Consider the following 11,819-nt stretch of genomic DNA (forward strand, 5'->3'; position numbering starts at 1 on the left):
TCACCCTTTACATTCTCAGTCTGGCCATGTGCACGTATAGTACAGGGCTGTGAAAACTCTGCGGATCCGTGGAATTCCGCGGATTTCATCGTGGGGAGGTGGGTGTTAGTGTTGTACTCTGTGATCGTCACTGAGTTTTTAAAATGCCAATCGCAAAGCTTTTTTTTGTTTGACATCGTGCAACTTTTGTAAGTCTGTGGACACTAATCTGTATAACAGACACAAATCAGTGTCCGGAGTTCTGCGGAGAAAAATGGCTCACTCAAAGTCTGGCTGTAACGGCAATTGTAGTAAAACAGGACTGGTTGTTTGCTACGGCGATGCTGTGTGCCTTCTCCAAGACACTGAAGCTAAAAGTAGCATGTGGACATCGCATACTTTAGAGCCATCAAATTTTAAAAGAAGAATTTTTCGGCACATTTGTGTCACGGAGCGATGTCGGACAGAGGGAAGATGGTGAGAAAGACGGCTTGAAAAAGTTTAATAAGGACAAGAATCTGTGGAATTGTCGCTGGCTTGAATTTAACACATCTGAAAGCTAAAAGAAATGGGAAAAGCAAACTCCAACTTGTGCCCTCAGGAAACATGGTAAGAATTTTTTTTTTTTTTTTTTTTGTCTGAAAAATAAACATTGTGCTGTTTAAACAGGATTTCAGACAAGATTATGTGACTTTTTTTTAATTGGGTTGGATACTTTCTTTCATTGGAAAAAAGACGTGGCTTTGAATGGATTTACAGTAATTTATACAAGAATGTGACTTTTTTTCACTACAAGGTATGTTATATTACCATGATTTTTAAAATATTCCACAAGCTTGGTAGCTGGTTTTTGCAATGCCGTAACAGTCTTTTCAGTCTTTGTGAATTTCTTGTAGTTTCATTGTTCTGACTTAATGCATAATTTGGTTTTCAATTAAAAAGGAAATCATTCCAGGTCCTACTTCCATGTCATATTGTATTATTTCAACATTATCATTGATAGTTCAAATGAAAGGTTGAATCTAGGATCATATGCACTTCTTTTGAGATATTTTTCTTCCAGGAGATGCTGAAAATGTATCATTAGATACAAATTAATTTGGTTTCTGGGACCCCGCAGGCCCTAGACCCCGGCTCCTGGGGGTCCTGTGCTCCCCCTGACCCCCTGCACATTTTCCTCAGATTTCACAATTTTCATTTCACAGCCCTGTTAGTAGAGCTACAATGATTAGTTGACGATTACATTAATCACACACTATATTCATAGTTGATTGTTTTTTCAGTTATTCTTAAATGTAAATATTTTTGTGCTTTGATTACTAGTTTCTTTCCTGACAATAACCTGAGTATCTTTGGTTATAGACAAAACCAAGACAAATTTATGTGAGTGCGAGTCCTCTCCTGTGGAAGTTTATTTTATTAAAGCGAGTGGTGCTAAGTGCTCACTGCACTAGCTCACAGCTAATTTGAATGAAAACCTGCACTTTGTCATTCAACCCCGGCTTTAAAAAAACGATGCAAAACCTTTATGTTGAATACAGCTTCTCTGAACTACATATGTTCTTGTTGTCAAATGCTGACTTTGTCTTAAATTCTGTGTGTGTGTGTGGTTTTTTGTTTTTTCAATCATAGGATGTTCTTCTGATAAATGTTGTGATCAAGCAGATGATTTGTGACTCTGACCCTGAGCTGGGAGGGGCTGTCCAGCTGATGGGTCTGCTCAGGACACTCATTGACCCTGAGAACATGCTGGCATCCACCAATGTAAGTAAAAATCAGATGACTAAGAATATTCATCTCAAAATGCTTTCCAGTTAGGATACACAATGTTGGACTTTTGTCATTCTGCTGATGTTGTCACACTCAATTTGGCCAATGGTGATCATGACATATGCACTTCTTTTTTTGTTTTAAATTGAAGAAAATACTCTTGTACTAGAATTAACCCATTAGTGGTATTGTGAAGGCCAATATAATGTTTGTTTTTTTGTCCTAAACTATCATTTTACAAATGTTGACATTCACTAAGGGAAAAACAGGGACATTATTTCTGCTTGGACAAGATTTAAATGACAGGACATTCTTAAGGGCTCTGTCACACTAGCTGTCTCTCGCTCACACACACACCCGAGAATCAGCTGTTTAGTGCGGGCACATGTGCAGGAAAGCGATCAGCTGTTTATGAGCGCGTGCACATAGCATGGTGTGTGGATGAACCAGCTGCATGTGCAGCACTTTGATCAGCTGTTATCCCAGCAGGACTGAAAGGTGCAGGAGGCCATGAGATCACGGGAGGCTTATACAAAGCGTTGGACATCTCCAATTCCACATGGATTCTGCCATGGTACCATCTACGTCACTGTGTTACATTACTGATCCATATGTAATTATTACTGACACATATCTGTCAAAAGGGGGAATAAAAAAAATATATAAAGATGGTTATTTATCCACCTGCGCCTTTCAGTCCAGCCCATTTGCAAGATGGCTACCTTGTGCAGAGTGGGTCCATCTGGAGCCGTTTCAAAGGCGATTATTCTATTCATACTATGATGGCTTGGTAACACAGTTCCAGCGTCAGTCCTTCATATGTGCTACTGTGATATGATCACTGGGTTGGATATGATGTGTATTACAGCTGTGACAGCCTGTTCAGCTGTGCGTGGTGTAGCGCGGCTCTGAGATGCACTGACTCGCTGCGCAGCTTACTTGACTGGGCTGGTACAGATACACGGCCATGCCCTCTCATGGGTTACATAATGTATGTGAATTATGATGACCATCACAGCTCTAACACCACATGCAGCTGTGCAACGCCTTGCCCACCAGCGAGTCAAAGGCTCTGCGCGATGCGCCACTTATGCCCATATTGGGCATGATATCACACATCCATTGTCAGTCCACCTCATGTGTCAGAGGATAAATCTGTTATCGTGGTTGTTAGACCCCATCCAGATGCTGCACTGCGTGTCACGGAGATGCGCTGACTTGCTGTGATACTCTGTATTCGGTGTGATTGCACAATGTTCACATCTAGTGCGCATAATATTTGCATGCCACAGACTGCATATTACAATATTTCCTTTGCGCGCCCTGCACTGGTTGGGGGGCACATTCGGGACGTGCCGGCAGGATTTGGCGTGCCTGGTCCATTTCGAGGTTCCCTCAAACATGATCAGAATGCTCTGAATGCAGTCAGACTGTGGTATGACTGCCCTCGACTGCCTTTCAAATTTTCCCCATTTCGAATGCAGCTCGACAGTGGTGTGCATGTCCTCTACATTCGTGCTGGCCGTGCGAATTTGGCTGATTTTTGTCAAGCGCCACACGAATGCATTCGAATGCAGCTCGATATGCATGAATGACTTTCGAATGTCCATTTGTGCTCTAGTGTGACGGGGATACATCCGGCAATTCGTACGGCAGACAGAATGCACACGACTGCCGTTCCAATGTTTTCCAACACGAGTGCAACACGAATGTAGAGTGCGTGTGCTCTGGCCGTACAAATGTGCCAACTATTGTGAGAATGCTGTATGAGGCGTTTGAGTGTAGCTCAAATTTGCACAACTGTCGTTTGAATTCTCATTCATACGCTGTTTGTGCTCTGGTGTGACGGGGTATAAAAAGACATAATGTTAGTTATTTTTCCAGGAGGCACACAGGAGCCTCAGATGTAGACTTTCATGTTTTCTTATATGAAAATCCTTCTCTGTTCCACACAGTCATGAAGCTGTGAGTGGTGATGCTTTACTATGCAGAGTTTCTCCAGTTGTAGTCGCAGAACTTATCCAGAATTGCTATACCTGTCTTGGTGGCTTCCTTCACTAATTTCCTTCTTGCACAGTCGCTCTGTTTTTGAGAACTGCATGTTCCAGACAGACTTACCATACTGATCGTATTTGTTATTGATTTGATGTAAGTGAAGTCCAATACTCGTTCAGTCACTTGAAAATGTTCATGTATCCAGTGGTTGTAAATGTGATCATCCTCTTTGATCTGGTCCCAGTAGGAGTCGCCACAGCAGATCATCCATCTCACCCTGTCCTGTCACACCCACCGCATCCTTAAACATCTTTGGCCCCTGTCTTTTCCTTCTGCCTGGTGGCTTCATCTTCAACATCTTTTTGTCAAAATACCGTGTCCCTCCTCTGCACATGTCCAAACTGTGTCAGTAACTCCTGTCTCACTGTCTCCAAACCGTCCTGGAACTTCTGGTATAGTGTACCTGAAAACACCTGCTGCTCCAGTCCAGCACTAAAGCATAAACACCTCTGTGACAGCCTTTCATATTGGGGTTTGATGTCTTTCAGAAAACAGAGAAGACAGAGTTTCTGGGTTTCTTCTATAAATACTGCATGCATGTGCTGACTGCGCCTCTGCTGGCCAACACTGCACATGACAACAAAACAAAAGGTGAGCTGCTCTTCTTATTTCTCTGCATCTGTGAGTTAAATTCAAGTGTTTGCGTGGCTTTTACTGTGTATGTGCTGGACTTTCAGAGCTGCCAGAGGGATCAACTAAGATCAACCCAGTGTGTCCAGGTAGGACTCAGACAACCATTAAACAGTCAAAGTTGTTCATGCTGTAGTTTGTCCTTGCAGCAACTTTTCTATTAATTAGATGCTACTCAGATTGAAAATCCTTATGTGTATGCTGACAGTGATGCAGTCTGCAGGTTAAATATATTCTGGGAAATGTTAAGATTTAAGTCTGATTGGTGTGAAATGCTCTTGTTGTGTAGACAATTTCCAGACTGCTCAGCTGCTGGCACTGATCCTGGAGCTTCTGACCTTTTGTGTGGAGCACCACACCTACCACATCAAAACTTACATCATGAACAAAGACTTGCTCAGGAGAGTTCTCGTGCTCATGAACTCAAAACATACCTTCCTCGCTCTTTGTAAGTGTCTGCTTTCTTACTTAATGACTGAACATTTGATCTGTGACAGCTGTATTATTCAAAGGTACAGTGCTATGGGAGCTAACGCTGCACAGTTCAGCGTTTCCCCTAAAATTTCTTTTAGTCCCCCAAGGGGGGATGGGGGAATCAGATTGCAAAGTGCGGATAAAGGTGTGACGCTCTGGAGTGAATATGAGGGCATTTTTTGTGAAATGGCACCAATTGCATGTGTGCAACCTATATCTGGGTATAAGCAAAATTTTCATGAGCACATTTCAGTTCTATTCATTTATTTCTTTATATAGTGTGAAATCACAACACAAGTCACCCCAAGGCACTTCACAGGTGTAAAGTCTAACCTTACCAACCCCCCAGAGCAGGCACATTGGCAACGGGGCAAGGAAAAAACTTCCTTGGGACATTTTTTTTTTGATTGTAGGAAGAAACCTCAAGCAGATCTGCTTTGGCTGTACTACCCATGACAAAAGTCAATAAAATACAACAGAGAAATGTCTACCATGCCACACAGATGATAGAACCAAGCACTTATCAGTTCCAATGGTTATAGTCACCCACCCAATCAACAGCGACACAGCAAAGAGTGCCCAACAACTTCAACAGTTCTGAACTGTTGACTTCACAACATGGGCCCAAAATTAATAACACTCCCAGAATATAGATATGGGACTAAGTCAAACTCAACCATGTAGTAATATATTTATCAGAATCTCTCCTCTGAGATGTACCAGTGACAACAGGAGAGATTCTTCATTTTAACGCCAGGCGAGGCCGTGCCAAATGTGGGCTGCAGAGTAGCAGTACTGATTGATGGTCAGGCACATTAGCAAAATTACCAAGCTGCCGTCCAACAAAACCATCACATGGACCACATTGAAGAATCATTAAGTTTTATACATTTTTGTCTTGACACTTTGACTTCAGAAACATAGCTGTCTGGTGTGAAACAGGCATTATGGAGAAGAAGTTTCAGCAGCATCAAGGGATAGTGCAAACACTGAGGGGATGTTTCATGGAAAAACAAACACGTCTGCAGTGACATATTCCAGGAGGGAGGCAGTGTCTGACTTTCATGTGCGACACCTTCTGTTGAAAGCTTAGACTAACTGATGATGGACAGCAGACTGTTTAAGAGTTTTTAACATTGAGCTGCTGACTGCTGGTAAGAATTAAAATAAATAAAAAGTTTGGACTCTTATCAAGTCACTTCCAAAACACTGCGGCATATTTTTTTAACTAAGTTGTCTGTGGTTTTCTGAAGGTGCCCTGCGTTTTATGCGCCGGATTATTGGCCTGAAGGACGAATACTACAACCGCTACATCATCAAAGGCAACCTTTTTGAGCCTGTCATCAATGCCCTGCTGGACAATGGCACCAGATACAACCTGCTCAATTCAGCCATCATAGAACTCTTTGAATTCATTAAAGTGGTGTGTAGAGACACAAATCCCAGCTTGAATCAATACTGTGTGCATGCAACACCAAAGGTGGACTTAAAGGAGTTTTTTGTCATGTCTTTTTTGTTCTGCAGGAGGACGTCAAGTCCCTTATCGCTCATATTGTGGATAACTTCTACAAAGCACTTGAATCCATTGAATACGTTCAGACCTTCAAGGGCCTGAAAGGTCGTTACGAGCAGGAGAAAGACAGACAGAGTCAGAGACTCAGCAGGTCAGTAAGCACTCACAGGAAGGAGACAAAACCTTCAGTTGAAGTTGCACTTGGGGCTGTCGGTAGCCTTTTATGCTGGCCTGCTGTTGTGATTTTCACCAAAACAGCAGATGGCAGTAATGAGAAAATACTGTGTGAAAGCGTTGATTGAGCAGTGGAAACCAAGAGGACTGCCTCTTAAAGACCTTTTCTGAAATGGAAGCATTTATTAATGCATCTCAAACGAAGAGCTGTAATTGTAAGTTGTTGAAGTAATTTTACCGCAAACAAAAAATAATCAGACGGTTATTGAAATATTTGCAAGATTAATTTTATTTTAATAAAGGGTATTGTTGCTGGTGCACTTAAAACATCATTTTGTCACTCACTTCAACTTCAAATATTGTTTGTGCCGTCTGAATAGTAGAAACTATCAAACAAGCTAAAAGCTTAAATGTACTTTTTTTTTTTACCTCAAGGTATCGTAGAGATGCACGGTCCTTGGATGAGGATGAGGAGTTGTGGTTCAATGATGATGAAGATGATGACGACAGCGAGGCTGTGGAGAAGAGCCGAATGGATGATGACTTTTCTGACAGCTACGGCAAGTACATGGAGGCCAAAAAAGGTATGTAGCACTTGCATTAAGGGAGTACGGTTATGGAAAAGCGTCTTAATTGGGTAGTGGAGTTTGCCATTTTCTAACATCAGTGTTCCTGCAGGAGCTGCTAATAGCACTAATGGTGCCAACAACAGCGGGAAAGCTGCTGTGATCCCACCCACCTCACCAGCTGTCCCTCCGAACAGTTCAGCGTCCTCAATCAAGACGGTTGCGCTTCCTGCCACACCCGTAGTAAAGGTGTGTAAATAAAGCGGCTCTTGCTCCCAGCTTTGTTTGAAATGGCTCACTTTGTCTGTTAACCTGAAAACCAAATTACAATGTTTAACAGACTTTTTTTTTTTTAAGCTGATGGGGCTGTGATGCGCAAAATCAAAATGCATTTGATAAATTCAGATTCAGAGACTGTTCATTTTGTCTTTGGACAACCGCATAAAGAGCAACAACAGTAGAACTGCACAGTAATAGAGAAAAAACAATTGACATTGTGTTTTTTGTTTTTTTGGCCATTGTGAGATGACTATCTTGCAGGATTTTTCAGGATGTATTGAAAACGCCCATAACGCTTTCACAGAAACTGGAGATGACTAGAACATGTACATAATTGGTGGTAAGGAGTTAATCAGTGTAGCACCAGAAGAATGTTTCATAGTGGCACACTGAGTAAGTGGTCTTTAATGACCCGTTTTATCCTTTCAGTGTGGATCTATCATCACAGCCCGCGCAAAACTGTTATCAACAGAAGAAAGTGTTTGGAAATGCTTTAATTCCTTATTGTGGAAATTGCTTGTGAATAAATGCAGCATTTTAAAAGAAATCGCTTGGTGTTATACGGTACTGCGGGTGCATTTCTCAGCCTGAGCTGAAGGAAAAAGAGAACTTATTTTAAAAGCTGAAAGTCCTTTCTGCAATTATTTTGTTAGCATCACAGCACTCTATTTATTTATCAGCGTTCTCCACAGCCATCTGTTGTCTCTTCAGCTTTCTGCTTTTGACGAAAATAAATCCCGTTAATGATCCACCAAGACAAAAAAAAAAAAAGTTAAATTACACTTTTAACATGTCATTAATTATGAGTGACTGAAGTTAAAGCGGTGGGCCTATGACATTGTTTCAGACGCAAATCCACCGTTTTCGGATTTAGCTGCTCTGGGGCCTGTTTTTGGCCACCGAAAACAAGACATGTTGCAGGGGAGTCTCCCTCCCCAGCCGAGAATGTGATTGACGCGTGCAGCAAGGGAGAAGGTGCACGTTCAACACTTGCGCTAACAGGATCCTTTACTCAGGTAAATTCAGTGTCTTCGACATCTTTTGTTGGTTAGTCATGAAAACGAAACTAGATTATCTTCATCACTTGGCAATATAAGCCCACATGGTAAATTATGCCTCATCACGATTCCTGTGATGTAACAATTGCACACATGCATATTGCAATGGCGCCGCTCAGTCAATATATTGTGCAGCCCTATTGGTGTCAACAAATGTGTTCAAAATCTGTGACGTAAAGCTAACGTTTGCATTTCACTGCACAGCTCTACAATTACAATACAACGTAACTTTAGTGATACAAAGTTCTGACTTTTTTTTTTTTTTAATTCTTTCTCACTTCTTAGACCGCATTGGTCGGTTTGGTGGACTACCCTGATGACGAAGAGGAGGAGGAGGAGGATGATGGTGATGAGGAGGAGGAGTCTCCAAGGAAGCGGCCCCGTCTGAGCTCTTAAGACTGTCCTCCGTACAGTTGTGATGGACATGGAGCCGCACCACCTCTGGTCGTGTTGTTGGTCCTTGTTACTGCCTGTTGGTCTGAGACCGAGGACCCTGAGGGAGGAAATGGTTTCCACTTCACTCTGCTTCCCCTCATGTCTGCTCCTCTTTTCTCTTTGTGATAAGAGATAAATACAGGTTTTCTCTTTTTATTGCAAGTGATCCCCCCGTTTTACGCACTCAACATGCAGCTCCTCCTGGAGGTCCAGACGTTTTATTCTTTCTAGGAGAAATCTGATCATCTTTACTTCATGTATGCCCTCACCCCCAATTGTGTTTCACATCTTACTCTTGTCCAGAGGCTACAGTGGAAAATACAGTGCCAAGGTGTTCCCCAGATCTGTTGCCATAGCAGCAGTTGCAAGGAAGCTGCAGCACATTGCCCTCGTGTGTTCTGATTGGACCACTCCCCTCATGTTCTCTCAGAAGCAGAACCAATGAGCTGGACTGACAACAGGGAGGCAGAACACAAGCGGCTGGCGTGTGAACTGTTCGAGATCCAGTCAGGCTAGCAGGACTAGCCGCCGCCGTTTCAGTAGCGCTTGACTGGTGGAAGGTGCCGTGGAGGGATTCAGGGAGTGCAGACAAATAAAACAAAACATTTAAACACATGGGAACAAAGAAATGACAAATTGTACCAGAAAACAGCAGGGAGGGTTTGTCCCAGAGGACCAGGACTCAACCTTCCACAGCCACGACGTCCGTTTATACAACACGTGCGAGCACACACGAACGCACAGCTCGACTGTGTCATCCACAGATCCTGTATTTCACAAATTTATTAAAAATACTATACAGATGTTTTCTTTTTAAATATTTGTTCTCGACCTGATTTTGAAAGGGCAGAAAAGGTGTTTTGTTTTTCACAAAAGGCGGGGTCACTGTTCACCCTTTGATTCAATGTAAAATGCAGGAAAGTTGCAAATGTTGGTTTTAAAGATATTGAAACTGCAGTAAAGTAATTTTGCAGCCAAAGTCTGAAGGATGTGCGGAGTTTTTTTTTTTTTTCCCTTGTCTTGTTTTCACTGTTTAGTTACACCTTGCTACATTTCTGGTGACTTACTGACGTCTGTGGGGCTGGACTGCTGTCCTGAAATCACTTGCTTCATCTCAGATATGCTGAATTTTGTTCCACAGTTTATATGCCATGTATTCTTTGGCCTGTCACTACCAGTACTTGAAAATGTTACAATAAGGAACTGCTCAAATTTTGTTTTTTTTTTTAAGCAGTCACACAGCCCCACCTGTTTGTTGGCATAGTCCACCAGTGTTTTCTCCATTCTTAAAATTTTATGTTAATTTATGGTTCCAAATTAAATGCGACCTTTGAATCGGTTGCGTGCGTTGTGTTGTAGGGAGTCAAATTCTTTGTATTCTTGTAGATACTATTCTGAACTCTCACCTGAAAAGCATGTATTCATATGTTGTATTTATTGACCAGGTGGTGTGTGCAAACTTCAGTTTATTATCCACTCATTTGGAGTCTAGCTGGTTTCTGTAAAATAGTTTATTATACAGCATATATAATTACATAAAACTGATGCATTGATTGCTAAACTGAAGACTGCATTAACATTTGCCTTCCTTGTTTTGTTGGCCCCTTTACAAACAATTAAGTGCTGACCTTTACAACATCCACGTTTATCTATGAGGAGCTGCTATAATTCGACCAGCTATGTGATGTAGCAGCTGGGAAAGCCAATGACAAAGCAGGATGGATTTTTAGTCATGCTAGTTGATCTTAAAAGGTATAGTGCCGCTGGGTTTTTAAGCTTTAAGTCTTAGAGAATTTTCTTTGGCACATTATGATTTTATTCCTTAATATTTAGATAAGGGATTCATAATATTGTATAGCCAGTATCATCAAAATTCATGCCATCTGGAAACTTTAGAATTTCAACCTGTGGGGGGGGGGGGATATTCAAGGGATCAGATGCTATGTCCAACATTTGATAGGGTTTCTTGCAAAACACTTCCAAACCTATGCATGGGCAGGTAAAATAGGTCACAGGCATGGAGTTACAGTAGTGTTCAGAATAATAGTGCTATGTGACTAAAAATATTAATCCAGGTTTTGAGTATATTTCTTATTGTTATATGGGAAACAAGGTACCAGTAGATTCTCACAAATCCAACAAGACCAAGCATTCATGATATGCACACTCTTAAGGCTATGAAATTGGGCTATTAGTAAAAAAAAAAAAAAAAAGTAGAAAAGGGGGTGTTTACAATAATAGTAGCATCTGCTGTTGACGCTACAAACTCAAAACTATTATGTTCAAACAGATTTTTTAGCAATCCTCTGAATCAAACTAGTATTTAGTTGTACAACCCCTGGCAAAAATTATGGAATCACCGGCCTCAGAGGATGTTCATTTAGTTGTTTAATTTTGTCGGAAAAAAGCAGATCACAGACATGACACAAAACTAAAGTCATTTCAAATGGCAACTATCTGGCTTTAAGAAACACTGTAAGAAATCAGGGAAAAAAAAATTGTGGCAGTAACAGTTACTTTTTTAGACCAAGCAGAGAGAAAAATACGGAATCACTCAATTCTGAGGAATAAATTATGGAATCACCCTGTAAATTTTCATCCCCAAAACTAACACCTGCATGAAATCAGATCTGCTTGTTAGTCTGCATCTAAAAAGGAGTGATCACACCTTGGAGAGCTGTTGCACTAAGTGGACTGACATGAATCATGGCTCCAACACAAGAGATGTCAATTGAAACAAAGGAGAGGATTATCAAACTCTTAAAAGAGGGTAAATCATCACGCAATGTTGCAAAAGATGTTGGTTGTTCACAGTCAGCTGTGTCTAAACTCTGGACCAAATACAAACAACATGGGAAGGTTGTTAAAGGCAAACATACTGGTAGA

The 11,819-nt window shown here is 41.4% G+C and overlaps 1 protein-coding gene across 1 annotated transcript in view; it reads left to right on the top strand.

Moving 5' to 3' along the window:
* LOC117523201 (serine/threonine-protein phosphatase 4 regulatory subunit 3-like) overlaps positions 1 to 9,919 on the top strand; it is a 27,154-nt gene extending 17,235 nt beyond the window's left edge. The window contains exons 8-16 of the mRNA XM_034184653.1: positions 1,612 to 1,743; positions 4,293 to 4,395; positions 4,482 to 4,523; positions 4,724 to 4,882; positions 6,162 to 6,331; positions 6,433 to 6,572; positions 7,031 to 7,179; positions 7,274 to 7,410; positions 8,784 to 9,919. Coding sequence (XP_034040544.1) covers positions 1,612 to 1,743; positions 4,293 to 4,395; positions 4,482 to 4,523; positions 4,724 to 4,882; positions 6,162 to 6,331; positions 6,433 to 6,572; positions 7,031 to 7,179; positions 7,274 to 7,410; positions 8,784 to 8,894 — 1,143 coding nt within the window. The 3' untranslated portion in view covers positions 8,895 to 9,919. The remainder of the gene's footprint in view (positions 1 to 1,611; positions 1,744 to 4,292; positions 4,396 to 4,481; positions 4,524 to 4,723; positions 4,883 to 6,161; positions 6,332 to 6,432; positions 6,573 to 7,030; positions 7,180 to 7,273; positions 7,411 to 8,783) is intronic.
* Positions 9,920 to 11,819: the final 1,900 nt, after the last annotated feature.

The sequence above is a fragment of the Thalassophryne amazonica genome, chromosome 13, assembly GCF_902500255.1.
Source record: "Thalassophryne amazonica chromosome 13, fThaAma1.1, whole genome shotgun sequence".
NCBI lineage: Eukaryota > Metazoa > Chordata > Actinopteri > Batrachoidiformes > Batrachoididae > Thalassophryne > Thalassophryne amazonica.